Genomic DNA, 22,750 nt, shown 5'->3' on the forward strand with positions numbered 1-22,750 from the left:
GTTATTTAACATACGATTGAAGAAAAAGGAAGAGGGAGAATCTCACAATGACTGGTGGTAGAAGGAGAGCTGAGAGATGGCAGGAGATTGTAGGGCTTGAGCTTGGCCGGTAGACCGGTACAGGAGCTAGTATGGCTGACAGGAAGTATCTTCCACCAGTCCTAGAAGGAGGAAGTGCAGAAAGGACCCCACCTAATACCCCCAAGTTTGCCACCTTTGTAAATACTTTCAGTATAAGTCACAAATACAGTATATTACAACCAGCAACAATTCAGTGTATACAAAATCATCAAGTGGTGTTCGCCTTTAAATCCCATTTTATTCTTTATGAAGGCACTGGTTCAGTAGTCAAGCCCTTATTTACTGTGGTCAGTTATTTTTTACATTCCTGATATCACAAGACCCAGATATTAATCTATAGCAGCGGTCTCTACCTTGTTGCTCTCCCGCTGATGTAAAACTACAGCTCCCAGAATGCCCAGTTGTAGTTTTGCCACAGTTAGAGACCACATAACTTTATAATCTTAAGGCTACATAACAAATCAACACATGGTATAACAGACGGCAGAAAGCAGACTAAACTTGGCTATAGCAAATGGTCTTAGACAGGTGGTAGAGGTTGGATGACCCTCGTGTCATATTGTGGGGTCCCCTACCTACAGGCTATGAGGGTGCTTAACTGAAGTAGCTGGAAGCCCTTTAATCAGATGTATGTAGCAGGGGAGCTGCAATGTTTATGCCCTTTATGTGCAAAAGACAAGGTCATTGCAGTAATGATAGCACCCCCAGGAGGGCGTCAAAACTTTTGCAAATGCAGAGACGATGGACACACATTTCATTCTATGTCTTAATCGGTCATTTAAACAGCATATTTGGTAGAAAACCTTATCAAACCACCAATTCAAGATTTTTACCAAGTGGAAATCATGCAACTAAATGCAAATTGTTGCGGCTTAATAAAGCAAAAGTTCAATTACTGTATATGGAGTAAATGTATACTAGCATTTATAAGCCAGCGACTGCCAGACCAATGCTGAGGGTTGTAGTTGAACAGCTGGAAAGCCACATGTTGCAGACCACAGCTGTAGATCTATGCGTTTCTGTACTTGCCTGTTTCCTTTACAAACAGCGCCACCTACAGTTACAAAATGAGAATACAAACAAGGTAATAGTCCCAGTTCAGTATCCCGGCTCATGTTCCTAGAAGCGTTCGATTGATAAAAGTACTGTATTAGTGAGCACTGGGCATCCAGTCACCTGTATTTAGCATTTACTGATCATAGGCGGCACAAGTCAGCGGTCTTGTTCTATAGGATTTTATCGTGGATATATGGCTCAAGACACCACGAGGCACATCGGGGTAGCGTTACTTTATAACAGCTCATATTGTTCATTGATCTCAATGGTGCAGACAGGAGGGGGTTAAACAACATTCTCTAGAATGATGGCGATACCCTGACCTCCGCCGATACAAGCCGAGCCCACTGCGTATTTACCACCACGACGTCTGAGGGGAAAAAAATCAAAATTAAAAAAAAAGTTTAAAAATACTAAATTTCACATAAATTCATTTTTATGGGTTCAAACAATGAAACACACCGCAGTTCATGAGTCAGATGAGCGATGATTCGGGATCCGGAAGCAGCCAGCGGGTGTCCTAGGGCGATTGCTCCACCATTGACATTAGTCTTCTCACGGTCCAGGCCTAACGCTTTCTCCACTGATAAGTACTGAGCAGCAAAAGCCTCATTTACCTGTGGATGGAAAATGTACTGGAATTTAAAACAGCAGAACCAACTCCAATTTGCAAAGTCCATACAGAAATTATGGAGGTGAACGGAGGATATAGAAAAAGAGGTGATCGCAGCGGTTCTGAGGTGCATAAAAGCAATAGGAATTTATGAAGCATTGTGCAGGAAAAGGTACATAAATCAGGAGGACACGCAGTTCCCATTGCCCTGACTGCAGCCTCTCTGCAAGTGTTCGGTTCAGTTCACACGTTGCATAAATACTACAGAATTTGTGGCGGAAAATTCCCAGCATAATAGAGTAGCAGCAAAGTGGATGAGATAGAACAAACCTCATCCACAGGCTGCGTAAATACTGAGGAGAAAAGAAACAGAAATTTACATGCGGTGCAGAATTTTATTCTGCAGGATGTCAATTATATTTGCTTAAAAGCGGCTTATTTGTTGCGGGTTTCCCCCACTGAATTCAATGGGAGGTAAAACCCAAAACAAACAGTATCTGCCGCAAAAAATCGCAACTCATAAAAAGAAAAAAAATAAATAAATATCTCATACTCCAGGCCGGCCTGCTGGGATGATGCATTATCCCATGTGACCGCTGCAGCCAACCACAGGCTGTAGCGGCGGTCGCATGGAACGAAACATCCCAGGAAGCTGGCCTGCTAAATACTGGAGTTTTCCCGCAGTGGACATTCCGAGTGAAAAACTGCACCAGTTTGGAGAGTTTTTTTCCCCAGCAATTCCCTGCGGTGGACAGGGCTTTTACGCAGAATATGTGCCCCATGTGAACTCAGCCTTAAACTTCCCTATTAACCACAAAAGAGGGGCAGGGGAGGGGCAGCTGAAGGAGAGAGCACAAAGACACAGACATGCTGCCCATAAGATGTCTATGGAAAAAGGGAAAAGCAGGTGCAGAGTGAGAAAAACACATGGACATGCTGCAGCTTCCTGGTAAGTGTTAGGGTATGTTCACACGCAGTGGTTTCAGACGTAATTCGGGCCGTTTACGCCTGAAAAAACGGCACCATTACGCCTCCAAACATCTGCCCATTGCTTGCAATGTGTTTTACGGTGTTCTGTTCCGACGAGGCTTAATTTTACACGTCGCTGTCAAAATACGGCACGTAAAAATGCGCCCACGAAAAAGACATGCATGACATTTCTTGGGACGTTTTTGGAGCAGTTTTTTTTATTCAGTCCATTGAAAAACCGCTCCAATAACGGCCGTAAAATACGCCGTGAAAAACGCGAGTTGATACAAAAACGTCTGAAAATCAGGAGTGGTTTTCGCTTGAAAACGGCTTCGGATTTTCAGACGTATTTTGCTAAGCGTGTGAACATACCCTTAGGGTCTCACCCCCAGTGCTGGATTCACAGCTACACCGCTGTATAATGTTCTCCAGGCTGCTGCTATATATGTGATGGATAGAAATGAGGAGGATTTTCCTCCTCTATACGGGTGCAGCGCTATCATGTCTTCTATACAGTTAGACTCCGGCCACTAGCTCAGAGACTACTCAGAGTTAGAGAGAGAGCCTGCAGAGGGGAAAACTGCTAAATAATGCAGAATACAACTAAAGTAATGGGCAGAAATCATGTTCTCATTTACACACAGTTTATTCTGAGAAGTCCCCAGAAAAGTTAGGTAGGTTTAAAGATATTTACTGGGGATCATTTTAGGAGGACATATTCATTACTCATTTCGAAATGGTCTAATATTAGTGCTCATATACCAATCTTTATACCAATTTCTTAGCTCAGGTCCCAGAATTTCATGTATTATGGATAAGTATAAATGTGAAACTACAGCAGCTGTAAGGCAACTCTGGCACCACCTGTCCCCAGGAGAAATAAAGGATAGGGTGGGTGTGGACACTGTCTGCAAGGTCCCATAGACCAAAAGCTGGACATATGGACCCACTGATTTCAGACAGATAGGCCAACAATTCAATGTGAATAGGGGAATTTTGATCCTTTGTTCCCCCGGGAGATAAGCTGCTGCTGGGGCATTATCACCTCTCCTTATAGAAAAAAACGTACCCTCAGCCGATGCCGTTTATGGGGGAGTCGGGAGAGATGTGTGACCGTTCTATAATGTCTACTAACAGCACAGGTAAATATAAACCTGCTCTTACCTCTACCAAATCCATGTCCTTCAGGGTCAGACCGGCTTTCTTTAGTGCTTCAGTAATAGCAGGAACAGGACCTAGAAAAATGACATCAGAGATGTAGGTGACATGGCACTTATTTCTCCTCACTTTCCTCCTATTACATGAACGTGGTGCAGCATGTACAGGTAATAAGGAGTCATTAAAGGGTTATTTTTTTTCCATTAATTCACCCCATATGAGAGATATATTATATAGAGTTGTGTCAATATTGCATCCCTATAAGATGCTATGGATGGAATTTATACAATGGCATATACAACAATGATGCTCAATATCACTCCTCCTCGTTATGTGGCATTAGGAAGTGGCAGTGTATGACATTTGTGGCCTACCCACCCCTGTTCTCTCTATCTGGGGCTTCCACCCATTATTTATGGCTTATCCTGTGGATATACCATAAACGTCTGACGTGAGAAAACTCCTATAACCTTATGGGGACAACAGAATTTTTCTATTTTTGAGGCCTTGCATCTCACCAGCCATAACTTTATTTATTTGTTGATCTAGTAGTAGGTGGTGTTTTTTTTTTACTAGTACCATTTTGGGGAACATATAAGTTAGAATTTAAATACTAGCAATTTGCTTTGCAAATATATACACGTTTTGTTAACTTTACAGTAAAAAAAAAAAAAAAAATCATCAACTAAATATTGTACTGTAATAGTATTGGAAAATGTGTGTATTACCATACATTATTGCCTATAAATATAAAACACCCAGGAATCTGCTGGAATATACCCAAGTTATGATTACTGGACAGCCCTGGCAACCTTACAACGAGCTGTCAGTATAAGGGTATGTTCACACAACCTATTTTCAGCCGTTTTTCGGGCCGTAAACGCCAAATATCTGATTGATTTCAATGGGTTTAAAAACGGTCACGTAAAAAATTGCCTTTTTGGGCCATTTTTGGAGCGGTTTTTCATGGTCTCAGTAGAAAAACAGCTCCAAAAACGTCCGTAAAAATGCATCAAACACCTGATGCTTCTGATGAAAACTGCTGTAAAATACGGAGCTGTTTTTCGTTTGCCGTGTGAACATAGCCCTAGGCCTAATGCACACGGCCGTATTACGGCTTCATTTTGTATGCAGACATAACAGGGCTGCTGCAGGAGGTACATAGGGCCTATACTGTACCTCCGTAGTCCTAGAGTTTTATTTGTGGCATGCTTTATCGGATTCTGTATGTACGGAGGCATTCTGCTCTAGTAGTATTACATCTAGAGGCGACCATCTCTGCAACACCTGATAAAGCCCGAGCAGGAACAAATGGAGGTCATGCGTCTCCATACAGCCTAAACCAGTCAGCGTCAGCAATAGCAATGGCCAGCCCCCTCTCACTTGGTTTTCACCTCAGATGCCATGATCAGTATTGAGGGGGTTAAACATTTGGGATTGTAGTTGTTTTCTCGGATTCCACCCATTACAGTAGGAGTGCGGCTGTCAATTGGTGATTTTGCAGGTTAAATTCTAAAAATATCACAACTGATTGTGGCAATTTTTGAGCCACCCCAAGGAAGTGTGCAGTCTCTTATGTGGCCGGCTTTACCCATGACAGAAGATATTTTCTTACCGATGCCCATGATCTTGGGGTCACATCCTGACACATGGTAAGCTACAATCCTAGCGAGTGGAGTCAGCTTGTGTTTGGCGGTGGCTTCCTCGCTGGCTACAATCACTACCCCAGCTCCATCGCAGATCCCCTGCAGAAAAGAAGATTATTACTACTTCCGTCCTCGCACAATAACCGCAGACATTTCACCCGTATTTACGGACCCGTAAAAAAAAAAAAAAAAAAAAAAAAAAGAGGGGGCAGGAAATGTCACAAGGGTCACATGATTGCTGAGACGCCATTTTCTCTGCTTCTCTTTATTCAAAAATTTAAATCGCCCGACGTCGCCTAGCAACGCTCCCGTAATCACGGGTGCACACACGTAGCCACCCGTAATTACGGAAGCCCCATAGACATCTATGGGCCTGCCCGTGCCGTAAATACGGCATGAAATAGGACATGTTCTATATTTTTCCAACGGCACGGGCACCTTCCCATACGCAAACAGGAAGGTACCCGTGGCCAATAGAAGTCTATGGGCCCGTAATTACGGTCGCGTGCATGGGGCCTTACTGTACATCTCGCCTATTTTGGTTACTTAACCGTTTAGTAACCAGTTTATTTTGGCCCTTAAAGAGGCCGCGATTTTTTAAGTTTTTTAAGCGTCGCTTTTCAAACGCCATACATTTTTTATTTCTCCGTAAGCCTAGCCGTAGGCCTTGTGTTTTGCGGCACAAGTTGCATTTTTCATTGGCACCATTTTTGGGTACATAATTTATTGATTAACTTTTATAAAAGTTTTTTTTGCCGGGGTGAAGAAAAAAATGTAAACATAAAATAAATCAATTCACCCTTTTTGCGTCCTAAGTTTACACCGTTTACCGCGTGGTATAAATAACATTCTAACACTATTCTGCGGGTTGCTATGATTACAGTGATACCAAATTTTTATCGTTTTTTTTTTATATATATTTTACTACTTTTGCACAATGAAATGTTTTGGTTTTTTTTCTTTTAAGTATTGTTTCGCTAGATTCTAAGACTCGGTGTCGATGGGGTGGCAGAGGGAGCGCCCTTCCTCTAAAACCAATTAGATGCCACGGTCGCTATTGACCTGGGGTATTGAAGGCGTTAAACGGACAGGATCAAATGTAACTTTAGACAGCCCAGCACGGCACACCCATGCCCCCTTTTCACGACGCTGTAGCATAAATACTCTGAATGACTGGTGTGAAGAGGCGTATGAGCGGTCATTAAGGTGTTAAAGAAATGCAAAGAAAGTCACAATCTGAACTTAAAGAGGACCTGCCAGCTCTCTTGAAATGTTTATTTTAGTAAATAATTGTATTTTCCATAAAAAAAACTATTCTGAAGAATCCTCTCCTAGAACTATGCGTTGTGCCGTTCCTCTGTCATTCCTCCTGGAAAGGTATGAATACATATACACCTGGGAGTTACCAGTTAGGGGTGAGTCCCTACAGTCTGACACTGTTAAAACTCTGATTAAACAAAGCAAAGCTGGTGCATTCTATTTCATCCAGAATACAAGCACTTACTAAAATAGACACGTCAGGAGAGACGACAGCTCCTCTTTAACCCCTTCCTGCCGCAGCCATTTTGCAGATTTTAATTTTCGTTTTTTTCCTCCCCACTTTCCAAAAGCCATAACTTTATTTTTTCGTCGATATAGTCCTAGGAGGGCTTGATTTTTGCAGGACAAAGTTAGTTTTTCGTAGCACCATTTATTGTGCCATATAATGTACTAGGAAACGGGGATTCCTACATTGTTTTTTGCGCTTCGTTTTTATAGAATTCACTGGGCAATTAACACATTTTAACTTTATTCTGTGGGTCAATACGATTACGGCGATACCAAATATATATAGTTTTTTCTATATTTTACAAGTAAAAACCTAAGTGTAAAAAATAAAATTAATTTTGTGTTGCCAAATTCTGAGAGCCATAACTTTTTTATTTTTCCGTCGATTAAGTTGTATGGGGGCTTATTTTTTGCGGGATAAGCTGTCGTTTTTAATAATACCATTTTGGGGTACATGCAACGTTTTGATCACTTTTGTGGGAGAGGAGGGGGACCAAGAAATAGCGATTCTGGCATTTACGCTTGTTTTTTTTTACGGCGTTCACCGTGCGGGTTAAATAATGATACACTGTAATAATTCAGACTTCCACGGATGCGGCGATACCAATTATGTTTATTTTTTTTTTACTAAGCTCTAGGGGGAAAATGGGTAAAGGTTTTTTTTTTTTTTACTTTTAATATTTTTTTTACATAGAAAACAAAACCTTTTTTACTCTTTTGCTTTTTTTTTTTTTTATTAGTCCCCCTAGGGGACTTCAACCAGTGATCGTTAGATCGCGTGGACTATATACTGCAATACTAATGTATTGCAGTATATCGTGATTCTGAGGGGCAGGGCTTAATAGGAGCACAAAGATGGCAGACCTGGGGGCCTTCATTAGGCCCCCAGGCAGCCATAGCAACCCCGCGATTGCATTGCGGAGGGCGCGATGAGCGATTAGAGGGGGTCGCCCCCCTCTTTCTATCGATTTTAAATGCCACAGTCACCATTGAACACGGCATTTAACAAGTTAAACGATCCCGCTCATTACTCTGAAGTGTCGGCTGTAACATACAGCAGACACCGGAATTGTATGGAGCGGGTTCACTCCGTGAGCCCGTTCCATACTTCCCCTACCCGACTAGGACGTATGGATACGTCAAATGTTGGGAAGGGGTTAAAGGGTCTTCTGTGTATATGTTAACAAAACCTTATCACTGTATAATGAGAAGTTCTAAAACTTTAATATTCTTTGGGGCTCATTTATCAAAACGGTCTAATAGAAAAACTGGCCTTGTTGTCCATAGATCAGCTTTCATTTAATAAACTGCTGTGGAGAAATGAAAGCTGCATCGTGATTGGTCGTTATGGGCAACAAGGCCAGAGTTTCTATTAGACAGTTTTGATAAATAAGGCTAATTGGCAGGGATTTATTAAACACTGAACGAGTGGCAAAAAAAGTAGCAAATTTTGGCGTTCGCCAAACTACAGCAGGGTTCCAGTCATTTGGCGGGGAAGCAGACTAGGAACATTCATTCTCAGGATTAGAGAGGCTCTGTCACCACATAAGTGGCCTATATTGTACATAATGTGATCGGCGCTGTAATGTAGATGACAGCAGTGTTTTTTATTAAGAAAAACGATTTTTTACGGAGTTTTGACCTATATTAGCTTTATGCTAATGAGTTTCCTAATGGACAACTGGGCGTGTTTTACTTTTTGGCCAAGTGGGCGTTGGAGAAAAGTGTATGACGCTGACCAATCAGTGACCAATCAGCGTCATACACTTCTCTCCATTCATTTACACAGCACTAGCGATATAGCTATATCACTATGTGCAGCCACATACACTAACATTACTGCAGTGTCCTGACAATGAATATACATCACTACCAGCCAGGACGGGATGTGTATTCAGAATCCTGACCACTTCTCTGCACTATTCTGTGATTTACAGCACAGTAGGCGTAGTCTCGCGAGATTACGCTGTAAGCTGTCATTTACAGTGAGATCTCGCTGTGCTGTGCATCACAGAGAAGTGGTCAGGATTCTGAATACACATCACGTCCTGGCTGGAGGTAATGTATATTCATTGTCAGGACACTGCAGTAGCGTTAGAGTGTGTTTATGTGGCAGCACATAGCGATATCGCTATGTGCTGTATAAATGAATGGAGAGAAGTATATGACCCTGATTGGTCACCGATTGGTCAGCGTCATACACTCCTCTCCACAACGCCCACTTGGCCATATAGTAAAACAATCCCAGTTGTCCATTGAGAAACTCATTAGCATAAAGCTAAAATAGGTCATAACTCCGTCAAAAATGATCGTTTTTCTAAATAAAAAACACTGCTGTAATCTACATTCCAGCGCCGATCACATCATGTACAAGATAGGCCACTTATAATGTGGTGACAGAGCCTCTTTAATGTGGGTCCTGGCAGTCGGACCCCCACTGATCATAAAGTATTATATAGATCGGAAATCCCTTTGAGCTTTGTTTACATAAGACCGAAAATGCCTATAACCCCTTAATGACCAGCCTATTTTGGACCTTAATGACAAAGCTATTTTTTACGTTTTTCAATCGTCGCATTCCAAGAGCTATAACCTTTTTATTTTTGCGTCGACATCGCTGTATAAGGTCGTTTTTTGCGGGACAAGTTGTATTTTTTAATAGCACCATTTTGGGGGACATTATTGATTAACTTTTATTAACTTTTTTTGTGGGGGGGGGGGAATAGAAAAAAAATCTGAAATTTCGCCACTCTTTTTTGCGTCCTAAATCTACGCCGTTTACCGTGTGGTATAAATAACACAATAACTTTATTCAGCGGGTTGTTACGATTGCAACGATACCAAATCTGTATAGGTTTTGTATGTTTTACTACTTGTACACAGTAAAAACGCTTTTTTTGCTAAATTATTTGTTTTTGTGTCTCCATATTTGAAGAGCCGTAACGTTTTTATTTTTTCGCCGATCCGGTTGTATGAGGCCTTTTTTTTTGCGGGACGACTTGTAGTTTTTATTGGTACCATTTTGGAGTAGATGCGACTTTTTGATCACTTTTTATCACACATTTTTTTTAAAGTCAGTATTCACAGAAAAAGCTATTTTTCCATAGTTTATTAATTTTTTTACGGCGTTCACCGTGCGTGTTAAATAATGTAATAGATTTATAGTTGGGGTCGTTACGGATGCGGCGATATCATATATGTGTAACTTTTTAACTTTATTTTGTTTTTTTAATCGTAAAGCATTTTGTAAGGGGAAAAGCTGGGTTTTTCAAAAAAAAATTTGTAATTAACTTTAAACTTTTTTTTCACTTTTTTACTAGTCCCATTAGGGGACTATAATATGCGATTCTGCGATCGCTATTATAATACACTGCAATACTTTTATATTGCAGTGTATTACTGCCTGTCCGTTTAACACAGACAGGCATCTGCTAGGTCATGCCTGCATGCCGCAGGCATTCACTCCAGGCAGACCTGGGGGCCTTTATTAGACCCCCAGCTGCCATTAGAGACACAGACACTCGGCGGGTGTTGGTGGGGGAGAGAGGGAGCTCCCTCCCTCTCTCCAAAACCACTCAGATGCTGTGCTCGCTATTGAGCACCGCATCTGAGGGGTTAAACGTGTGAGATCGATACTAATATCGATCTCACCCGGCAGAGCAGGGACGCTCCCAGCCCTCAGCTGCCTCTAGCAGCTGAGAGCAGGGAGATTTGACAGCTCCCTGCTCTGTTTACTTATTCCGATGCCGCGACGTAAAAAGTCTATGGCATCGGAATAAGGCCCGTTAGTGACCGACGTAGAAACACTATGGGCCGGTCACTAACGGGTTAATATCCTAGAAGCCTGAGAGCAATATAATAAACTATACAGTAACATAAGAGTAATAATAATAATTATAATATTAATCCTCACAGATGCATTTCCAGCGGTCACAACACCTTCTTTCTTGAATACTGTGGGTAGTTTTGCCATCTGTTCTTGGGTGGTCTGTGGTCTTGGGTGTTCATCCTGTTCCATTTTGGTGGGTCCCTTCTTTGACTTTAACTCAATAGGAGCCATCTCAGCTGTAAAGTATCCGGCATCCTGGGCTGAAGGAAAAAAAAAAAGTTGTAGATTATATTATAACCCAATACTAATTTCTAAACAGATCTCTAGGTTTAAAAAACATTTCTATCAACAGGAATTATGGTCCAAATCAACATTTATAAAGGTCTTTTCCATAGAACTTTTTGGAATAAGTTTAACGTGCACGACGGGATAAAGCTTCCAGGCGTATCTGTTAGACATAGGCTGTGACGGATTCCCTAGCAGTAGCATCCAACACCCATAGACTATAATGGTATCCGTTTAACGGATCTGTCATGAAAAACTATTGAAAAGCCCATAACGTATATGTTAAAATGTATAGCTGTGATGTATGCCATACAGAGGTATTCAGCGTCCATAGGCTCCCTTGTAAGGAGATTCTTTTTTGCGGGATCCAGTGGAATGTAAAAACGTAGCATACTACACTTTTCTAACCTTTTAAAAAAAAAAAAAGTTATACTCACATACCAGCCCGAAGGCTGCCAATAGAAACTCTTTTGGGGCTAATGGAGCCATTTAGCGTGCGTGCTAGAAGGTTTCGTGACAAACGCTGTACAGACATCACAACATTTATGTGAACACAGCCGAATATTCATTTCCCAACTAAATAAATTTGTAGGCAGGGGGCTCCCACTAACGGTCGCTGCAATCATTAAAGGTGTATTCCAGGACCGTAAAATTGATGGCCCATCCATAGGATAGACCATCGATAACTGATCCGATCATCTGGCACAGTGCTGTATATTTGGTTGTGGCTGTGCTTGGTCCTGCAGCTCAGTCCTGCAGCTCAGTCCTGCAGCTCAGTCCTGCAGCTCACTTCAATGCGATCTGCAGAACCAGCACAGGCAACAAGAAACAGGATGCACCGTTCCTGCTGCTGCCCATTTAACCAGCTCATCGGCAGGAACGCCAGGCATTAGACCCCACCGATAAGAGAATAAGCCATCAATATTACAGCCCAGGAAAATTGCTTTAAAGAGGCTCTGTCACCAGTTTATCAATTCCCTATCTCCTAACTAACCTAACAGGCGCTTTGCTGCTGAAAAATAGTGATATTTTTTAAATGTGGTAATGTAGCTCTAATAGCCAAATAGGAGGTGACTTTTTCACTCGGGGCGGTGTAATTTTTTGTGTATGACGCTGGCCAATCAGCATGCAGCTTCTCCCCCTTCCCTGCCCAGGAACACTATGTGGTCATATAGTATGCAGCTTCCACTCCTGACTGTGTTTTCAACTGGTGATATCTCCGGTTGTGTCACAGCTAGAACTGCAATCCTGGTGTCCTATGAAAGGTTAGACTCATGATTTATATAACACCAGAACCGCTGGTCCACAGCATGAGATATGGCTGTTTGAAGTGATCCCCCTTCATTCCAGCCTCAGTCTCTCACACTGTGTGAAGCAGCTTCATGCTGATAGGACAGCGTCAGAGGCTGTGAGGAAGCTCCATCTTACGCTGCTGTTACACCCACCTGTATAGTATAGCCTTATTTGCATATTTAGAATAAAAGCTCATAACTTTTAAAATAAGCGTTATGGGACACAATTTTCACTAGCATGATCAGTGTGACAGCGCCTATTAGATTAGCTAGGAGATTAGGTATTACTAAACTCGTGACAGATCTTCTTTAAGGCTGTCTGAAGAGAAGCAGGGGAATTCCTAATAAAATGAATGTAATTATCTCTTCAATCTCCACACGAGCCTAGAATACTAAAGATCAACTATGGTGCTTGGAAATATTCACACCAAGACACAGGCGGAGATGCTCCTCCACCTTATAGGAGACCTGTAGTTAGTTAATGTAGGCCCCTGTTTGGGAGCTCAATAGATTAATTTTACTCGGATCTCATATCTATTAATTATGTCTGCCTGCTGGAAAGCCCAGACAGACTATCAGGTCAGAGTTTTGCTAACCCGGCATCAACTATTTTTCCAGACGAAGTAAAATTTTACTGTATTGTGAAATGAATTAGCGCATAATTTTGGGCCTATTTGGACTAATTTCACGTTTATTGGAAATTGAAATGAACTGAAGCAAAAACTCACCGGCTTTCCACCTCTGCTGAGTCTGGAAGGAATATTTATCACAATCCTGTCTGGAGATGCCATATTTTTCTGCCAGATTTTCGGCAGTGATGGCCATGGGGGTCTTAATGAGAGAATCTGTAAGCCCGGCCCACAGGGTGTCTTCCATCTGAAATAAACAAAGTTTTACATTTTACAATATATTTTTATAATTTTTAGCATAGTGACCTTGAAGCCACCGTGTGTCTACTGTTACAGTTTTGCTGCTGATGGTACCAGGAATTTGATTTCCCCGCTGCAGCCCTTCTGTATTGAGTCTGGTTAACGGATACAGTAATAAGGCAATTGCCTCAGACTTGTAGGTGAACTTTTTAATTACATTTTTTTTCAAAAACCCGCAAAGCATGAATACTTTGAAGCATACTCCCGAAACAATAATATAAGCCTCGGGAGCTTTGCTTCCTTAGTACAGAGCACTCTTCCCTCATTGCCACAGTCAAAAAGTCGCTAGGGGGCCATCTGTATGAAACAAATATTCAGGTGAATAGGAGCCATTTACAGATCACCCTCTAGTGGTAGCAACAGTTTGCCAAGATTTTTACAAGTCTGCGTGTGGTGGAGAAGAGGACATGACGTCACTTTAGGATCGGTGAGGGTCCGACCTTTGGGACCACACGATACAGAGAATGACGGGGGCGCAGCGATAAATTAATCGCTGCGTCACCTAAGTTTACTGCAGGTAAAAACAGCGAAGGGGGACATAGCACTAAATCATTGCTCATTCTCAGGATTGGTGGGGTTACCAGAGTTTTAACTTCTTTATCAAGAAATGGTCTTCGCAGTGAGATAGGTCCTGGGAATATGCTCCGAAGACGCATTGCAATGCTCACCCAAATCTCTCAGCCCTGGCTACGATTGTGTAAGGATCGGAGAACATAGTGTGAACCAATAGCTACAGGGGCTCATTAATAGTGATCCCCAGTACTGGCCCTTCAAGCATAAGCTAACAGAAAAGGATGAAACATGGCGGCAGTTAAGCGTCCTGAGAAATAAATGGAGGTCACCGGACATGCCCTTAGTCCATACAGAAAAATGGAGTAGTCCATGGGCCTCACCATTCAACTATTCTGACACAGGGGCTTCCGGCACGGTATGTAGAGGAGATTTTGAACTGAAATATAATGACATGATACAATGAAAACTGGAAAAAGATAATCATTTCCCTACCTTAATATCTGCTCCCAACTTGGTACCAAATCGAATGTTCCGCACGGCATATGGGGCTTGGCTCATGCTCTCGGATCCTCCGCACAAAACAATTTCGGACTCCCTTAGAGCAATTTCCTGAGGTAAGAAACATAAAACAATGAACTAAAAGGATTGAGAGAGAGGACAGAGATAGATGGAGGGGGATACGGGATGGACTATTGGGGTTCTGTGGGACACCGGTGGTACGGCTGAGGGGCCCAGCACAAAATGGCTTAGTGATGAGTGTAACTTTGTAAAATAGTTTTTATTAAAGGCTAAGTACACCTTTGAGGGCACTATTTTCATTTATTTTTCTAATGAATAGTCTGATTAGGGTTACATTGTAAATATTTTTTTTTTATTAAAAATTCCTTTTATCTTGGAAAAGTCCTGCGATTCCCCCTCACCTGGTTAAGTCTAAGCTGGATAGGATAATGGTTAATGCCCGATTTCCTTATCTGAGACCATACAGTGTAGAGCTCTTCCTTCAAGTGTGGCAACCATGGCTCAGATATCTTGGGACGATCTCTTAGGTTCATTTTTCCTGGAGGACATTTGACCCTTTTTTCTGTATCCCCCCCTTTTTTCTTATATTTTCGGTGTATAGCAATATTTGGACTATATTTGTCTGTTACGATTCGACTTACCGGGAATGGCCCCGACTGTTTGCTCTGTTTGATGTATAGTTTGTCTTACTTGAAATCCTTCAATAAAAATCATTGAAACATAAAAATTCCTTTTACTTTTGGAGATACAGCTGTTCTGTATTCTCTATACAGAACGGCTGTATTGCTCGTATTACACTGAATCCGTCACTCCCGTGGACCTGACAGGTTCAGTGTCTGCAGGTCTTACGTGTCTGACACGCAGGATCTACCTGGAATCCATCACATCTAAGTTATGAACTTAGATTTCATAGTTTACAGGTGGATCCTGTGTGGACTCGCCAACACTAAACCCATCAGGTCCGCGGGATTGACGGATTCAGCGTAAAACGAGCAACACAGCTGTTCTGTATAGAGAATACAGAACAGCTGTATCTACAAAAGTAAAAGGAATTTTTTATAAAAAAAACATTTACAAAGTTACACTAATCACACTGAATATTTTTTTTTTAAAAACCTGAAAGGTGTACCCAGCAGTTAAGCCACAGCTATGCTCAGTGACTTCAACTTAGCTGCATCGTTTATTCGTTTTGAAAATCAGTAGTTCAAGCTGCTGTATCTCTCCCCATGCTTTACACTACATCTCTGCTTGTTCATATTGGCTGCTGTCTATAAGAGCAGGCCCATTTGGTACCCATTTACTTACCTGACACCCATTGATGATGGACTGGAAACCAGAGCCACAGAGTCTGTTGACTGTCAGTGCTGGGACAGGTATAGGTACCCCTGAACGGATAGCGACATGTCGGGTCAGGTATATGGCATCGGTCGCTGTCTACAACATCAAACACATTAGGGACCATAGCTTTACTAATCATACAATGCAAAAAATAATCAAAAAAAAAAACATTACATAATTAGGGTTGGTTCACACAGGGTGAATATGCCATGTAAAAGCACACAGCGTATCTGCCTTAAGCGCCGCAGGGAATTCCGGCCGAAAAACCGTACTAAGTTGCGGTGCTGTTTTTTGGCCGGAATGTCAGTTTTTCCTGAGTTGAGATTTTTGCAGCCGAATCGCAGCTTTTCCGACACAAAAATCACAACAGGTTATTTGTTGTAGGTTTTACCAGCAACAAACCCACAACACAAAAGCAGCGATTACGCAAATACAATTGACATGCTGTGGATTTAAAAAAAAAAAACGCACCGCAGATCAATTTGAGAGTTTTATTCCACTTCTCGTTTATGCAGCGCGTGGATGAGATCTGTTCACATCTCATCCACTCTGCTGCTACTGTATTATGCTGCGGATTATCCGCAACTAAATCAGTTGAGGAAAATCCGCAGTATTTACGTGGCCCATTTTATTATATGGACTTGATGTTGGAATGATTGGTTAGTTTCGACATAAAGCGATGACATCACTATACTTCATACCTGAGCAACATTGCCGAATATCACACTGTCAATGGCATCGGGGGTGACATTCCCAGCAGCAAGGGCAGCTTTCGCAGCTATTTCACCCAAGTCGGTTGCAGTGTGATCTTTCAGCACTCCCCCATAAGTGCCAAATGGCGTTCTTTTAGCCGCAACTACAAAAATACCTGTGAAAGCAAAAAGGGTTAAATCAAAGGCCATGTAAACCTTTGAATGGCATTTCTTTTAATTAAAAAAAAAAAAAAAAAGTCACTCTGATAGGTGGAACTTTATAAATATTTTTTACTAAAAATGCTTTACTTTTTGAGATATAGCTGCTCGGTATATTGGATACAAAGCAGCTGTACCTAAAAGCAAAATTTATTTTTAATAAGAACTATTTATAAAGTTGAACCAATCACACCGATACACGTTTTATTTAAATAAAGGGTTTCAAAGGGTTACATAGATAGATCAGTGGTCTGCAGCTCTCCAGCTGTTGTAAGACTACAACTCCCAGCATGCGCTGTCAGGGCGTGCTAAACGTCTTAGTTCATATTAATTTAAAAAAAATAAAAAAAAAAAGGGGGGGGGGTATTTCATTGAAGCAGAGTATTTAAGCAGAAGTGTGCTGATCTTGTGCACAGCAGCGACCTGTCCACTCATGCAATGATGTTACTGAGGACAGTGCTGTGATGGCTATGACAGGAAGAAAGCGGCAAATGGGAGTAAACGGCAAGGAAGAAACAAAGTTCCCAGCAGCACAGAGTATTTCAGCAGAAGTGTGCTGATCTTGTGCGAAGCAGCGACCTATCTACTAGTGATGTTACTGAGGACAGTGGTGTATATGATGGGGCAGGACTGTAGCTGGAGTAGAGACAAGTGGGAGGAACAAGGTCCCAGCAGCACAGTATTTTAGGAGAAGATTGCACTTGATCTTGTTGGAAGCAGTGACCTTTCCACTTATATGATTAAGTTAGTGGCTGCATGTGGCAGGGCAGAGGAATGATGGGAAGTCGCTCCAGGGGCAGATATTACACAGTATGGGAAGCTTCTAGCTTTGGCATTGCTAAAAATGTAATTCCACTTTTTGTGTCATGCCTAGTTCAGGGCCTGAGGGGCAGTGCCTGACACAGGAATCTCTCTCTCTTTGCTGTTACATACATTAGTTACACAGCACGGTTCAAAGAAAAGACACGACCACCAAGACCACGCAGGGGATAGGTGAAGGGTGGTAAGGGCTGTTTTGCCCCCCTTAGGCCCTGCACTGTGCATTACAGAGTGTATACATTTTAGCTGGAGTGTTCCTCTACCATGTAAATGTCTTCTGCCTGAAGCAAGACGCTGCGTAAACTTTGGAATAGCAATGCATGAGATTAATCTATGTAAGGCCCCATGCACACGAACGTGCTTTTGCGGCCGCAATTTCCCCGAAAATCCATGGGAGAATTGCGGCCCCATTCATTCCTATGGGGCCATGCACACGACCGTGGTTTCCACGGTCCGTGCATGGCCCCGAAGCCCGGACGGCAGAAAGAACGGGCAAATCTTATTAAGGCCGTGTTCTGCGGTCCGGGGCTCATTGAAAATAATGGCCGCGGCGCGATATGCGGGCGGCTCGCGGCTGACACTCCGTGGCCGGCCGACCCGAAAATTACGACCGTGCACATGGCTACGGTCGTGTGCATGAGGCCTAACTGACCTTTGTACATATTAGTATGGAAGCACTGGGATAAAGATTGTGAGATCCTATAGGGGGAGGGGTGTGTGTGTTATATATATATATATATATATATATATATATATATATATATATATAGACACACACACACAATTAGAATATCAAAAACTTAATTTATTTCAGTAATTCCATTCAAAAAGTGAAACTCATATTCTGTAGATTCATTTCACACAGAGGGATCTATTTCCAGCATTTTTGCTTTTAATGTTGACGATTATGGGAACAGTTAATGAAAACCCCAAATTTAGTGTCTCAGAAAATTTGAATATTATATAAGCCCGATTTCAAAAATTATTTTTAATACTGAAACGTTGTCCTACTGAAAAGTATGTACTGTATATGCCCTCAATACTTGGTCAGGGCTCCTGTTGCATGAATTACTGCATCAATGCGGCGTGGCATGGAGGCGATCAGCCTGTGGCACTTCTGAGGTGTTATTAATGCGGCGTGGCATGGAGGCGATCAGCCTGTGGCACTGCTGAGGTGTTATCAATGCGGCGTGGCATGGAGGTGATCAGCCTGTGGCACTTCTGAGGTGTTATGGAAGCCCAGGTTGATTTGATATCGGCCTTCAGCTTGTCTCCATTGTTGGGTCTGGTGTCTCATCTTCCTCTTGACAATACCCTATAGATTCTCTATGGGGTTTAGGTCAGGTGACTTTGCTGGCCAATCAAGCTGTGTGATATTCTGGTTATTACACGGGGTATTGGTAGTTTTGGCAGTGTGGGCAGGTGACAAGTCCTGCTGGAAAATGAAATCAGCATCTCCATAAAGCTTGTCAGCAGAGGGAAGCATGAAGTGCTCGAAAATTCCTGCTAGACGCTGCGCTGATTCTGGACTTGATATAACACAGTGGACCAACACCAGCAGATGACACGGCCCCCAAACCATCACTGACTGTGGAAACTTCACACTGGACCGCAAGAAACTTGGATTGACGCCTCTCCACTCTTCCTCCAGACTCTGGGACCGAGATTTCCAAATGAAATGCAAAATTTACTTTCATCCGAAAATAGGACTTTGGACACTGAGCAGCAGTGCTGGTCCACTGTGTTATATCAAGTCCAAAGTCAACGTTAAAGGAATCAACATTAACCCCTTTACGACGAATGACGGATATATCCGTCCTCTGATCGTGTGGGTACTGCCAGCGTACCCACGCGATCAGCGGCAGCAGCATGGCTGTTACACAGCCTGGCTCCTGCTGCAACTGCCGGAAGCGAAGCGCGCTCAGATTCCAGAAGTTTAACCCATTCAATTCAGCTGTCAATAGCGACAGCGACATCCGTGTTTGACAGAGGGAGGGAGCTCCCTCTGTCACCCCATCGGTGCCCCCGCAAAGAAATCGCGGGGCGCCGTCTGATTTCCATGGCAGCCGGGGGACTAACAAAGGCCCCCAGGTCTGCCTTCAGCAAATGCCTGTTAGGCCATGCCGGAGGCATGGCCTAATAGATTGCCTGTCAGTTTTAGGCCGTATTTACACGAGCGTGTGCGTTTTGCGCACGGCGAAAGGTACTTAACAGCTCCGTGTGTCAGCCCAGTATGATGCGTGGCTGCGTGATGTTTACGCAGCCGCCATCATTATGACACTCGGTTTGTATGTTTTTAAACAGAAAAGCACGTGGCGCTTTTCGGTTTTCATTCATACTTTTAACTGCTGTTGCGCGAATCACGCGCGTCACACAGAAGTGCTTCCGTGTGCTGTGCGTGATTTTCACGCACTAATTGACTGCAATGGGTGTGTGATGCGCGATCAACGCACAAATATAGGACATGTCGTGAGTTTTACGGACAGTCTTAATGGCCCCATAGACTAACATAGGTCCGTGCGAGGCACGTGAAAATCACACGCGTTGCACGGACGTATTACACGTTCGTCTAAATAAGCCCTTACACTGACAGGCAATAATGCTTTTGGTATACTAAGTAGATCGCATAGTGAAGTCCCCTGGTGGGACTAAAAAACAAAAACAAAAAAAAAAAAAAAAAAAAAACTATGTAAAGCAGTTAAATAAAGTTTGTGGGGAAAAAAAAACCAAAAACTTTTTTTTACCCAAAAAATAGTTTTATTTAGTTAAAGTGTCAAAACAAATAACACACATATATGGCATCCCTGTGATGTCTATTCATTGTCAGGACACTTCAGTAACGTTATAGTGTGTTTATGTGACTGCACATAGTGATCTAGCTAGATCACTATGCGCTGTTAAATGAATGGAGAGAAGTGTATGACGCTGATTAGTCACTGATTGGTCAGCGTCATACACTCCTCTGTACAACACCCAGTTGGTCAAGTAAAACACGCCCAGTTGTCCATTAAGAAATCCATTAGCATAAAGCTAATATAGGTCATAACTCCGTCAAAAATTATCGTTTTTCTAAATAAAAAACACAGCTGTAATCTACATTCCAGCGCCGATCAGACTTATGTAGGAGACTGTCACCACATTATAAGTGGCCTGTCTCTTTAACATGTTATTTACGCCGCATAGTAAACGGCGTAAATTTATAACGTGAAAATCAATGCTGGAATAGCTGCTTATTTTCAAATATCTCCTAAAATAAAATTAATAAATTAAGTTAATCGGCAACCACCGCATGGGTACAGCTCCTGTACCGCCACCATAACGGAGATGTACGTCACCTGGTTGGAATGACCCGCTCACCACAAGCTAGTAGTATGTTGTAGGGTGGGAAGAGGTTAAAGTCAACGAGCGGTCACATACACCGGTCTATGATCCATGTCAAATAGGAATGCGTGTGATACAGGCCCGTAATACGCCACTCATACAACTCTATGGGCCCATACTATACCATTTGAGTGCTGCAAACTTTTGAATGCAGCTTTGGAAGTAACTGGAGGATAATATACGCTACAACTGCGCACGTCAGAAGTGTTTGCAAAGTCACATCAATGCGGAAAATCTCACGGAATTCTATGCAGTTTTTGCTGCGCAGAAGTGACGCAATTTAGTGTTGCTACACTTCTGTTATGCCTAAAGGGACTTAAAAACGCATGGAGCACTATAAGACATGCCAAAAAAAAAACATAAAAGGTGGAACTGCCCTTTAAGAGCACTCATCGGCATTTGCATTGGGCAAAAGCTTGCCGTGAACCACCGGAATGGCAGCAGTACAGTTACCTCTGAGCAGGGCCATGTTGGAAGCGTGTTGCCGGGATAAGGTCAGTACGAGCGCGGCCTTTTCTCCTTCACAGCCTTATTATCACTAACACAGTCAAAGCCAAGGTCCTCCCGTCCCTGCCCGGTCACAAGCCACGCCTATCATAAAGCCCCGCCTCCTGTTTCAAGTCAAAGACCGCGCCCTACGACACCTTCCACAGTAGAACGACGCATTACAACATGCCAATCAAACCCCAAGTCCCGCCCCTTGTTACACGCCACACTACAGACCACGCCCCGTACGATACACGTTCCTGCGCATTTTCCGAACTACCCCCCGCCCAGTCTTAGAACAACCACTCCCTCCGGTATACTGCACCGCCCAGCACTGGTATAAAGCTCCGCCCCGCCCATAGCCCCTCCTTCTGGTTACCTTTACCCTAGTTACGTTTCTGTCCTGTCCTGGTTTCTGTCACAGATTCTTTCAAATACAACTCCCAGCATGCCTTTTGAAAATGAAAGAAGCAATCAGATTGGCTGCTATGAACAACTCCTCCATTTGTCCTTTACACCAATTCTGATGAATCGTCCCTTAAAGGGAAGGTGTTACGAAAAAATATTTTTTTATATAATATTGCTTTTAGTATGTCATTAAAATAAATTTTATTTATTTGTGTTTTTGTGTTGTACTTTTTACTTTTTTCTTTCTTTTACTTCACTATGGGGGCTGCCTTTTTTTTTTTCATCTCTGTATGTGTCGATTAACGACACATACAGAGATGGAATACGGCACATACATCCCCATAGAGAATGCGAACGGGAGCCGCTCCATTCACTATGGTGTACGCCGTCTGTGTGGGAACGGAGCATGCGCCGCTCCCACACAGACCAAAAGGACGGTCTTTGGTAGAGCGACATCCGGCGCCATTTTCATGTGGACCGGAAGCCGCGGCTGGACAGTAAGATGATTACTTCCGGTCGCGGCTTCCGGCCATATGTTGAAGGCAGCGCAGACGCAAGGACTAGGAGCGGCAGGGCGGAGGCGGCAGCGGCGACAGGAGCAGGTAAGTTATGTTTGTGTATGTGATGTTTGTATTATGTTCGTGTTTTACTGTGTGATTACCACTGTATCTAATCCTCCTACACTGTGCATTCGCTCAGAAAATGGCGGCACACAGTGTAGGAGTTTTGAACATTTCACTAGCCAGGATAAATGAGGGGGGATTGTGTGAGGACACTAGAGCAATGAGGTTGCTTTACCACATGCCAATGCTGACATTTTGGGAATTGCTCCCTCTAGTGACCAGCACATGGAAATGTTATAAATTAGTATCTAATTTATAATACTGTATTTCCTGACTTGTGAAAAAATTAAAACAATATGTAATCATTTATATACTAACTGTTTAACTGAAAAAAATAAAATTCTAG

General features: G+C 42.7%; 1 protein-coding gene across 1 annotated transcript; it reads right to left on the reverse strand.

The window, feature by feature from the left end:
- Positions 1–833: 833 nt before the first annotated feature.
- ACAA2 (acetyl-CoA acyltransferase 2) lies at positions 834–21,478 on the reverse strand. Its single transcript, XM_075840967.1, has 10 exons — positions 21,341–21,478; positions 16,478–16,644; positions 15,744–15,872; positions 14,412–14,528; positions 13,206–13,353; positions 10,985–11,160; positions 5,493–5,622; positions 3,884–3,954; positions 1,600–1,754; positions 834–1,507 (listed from the first exon to the last, which is right to left on the reverse strand). Exons 1-10 carry the CDS (start codon positions 21,354–21,356, stop codon positions 1,423–1,425), a joined length of 1,194 nt encoding a protein of 397 aa, XP_075697082.1. The 5' UTR covers positions 21,357–21,478; the 3' UTR covers positions 834–1,422.
- Positions 21,479–22,750: the final 1,272 nt, after the last annotated feature.

This window comes from Rhinoderma darwinii, chromosome 1, assembly GCF_050947455.1.
Source record: "Rhinoderma darwinii isolate aRhiDar2 chromosome 1, aRhiDar2.hap1, whole genome shotgun sequence".
Taxonomy (NCBI): Eukaryota; Metazoa; Chordata; class Amphibia; order Anura; family Rhinodermatidae; genus Rhinoderma; species Rhinoderma darwinii.

Bases quoted from the DNA above. Each gene is read 5' to 3' on its own strand.
- ACAA2 (XM_075840967.1), bottom strand. The intron at 11,161-13,205 runs GTGAGTTTTTGC...TTTTTCCTTCAG, and splicing joins TCAGCAGAGGTGGAAAGCCG to CCCAGGATGCCGGATACTTT. The intron at 1,508-1,599 runs GTGTGTTTCATT...TTTTCCCCTCAG, and splicing joins CATCTGACTCATGAACTGCG to ACGTCGTGGTGGTAAATACG.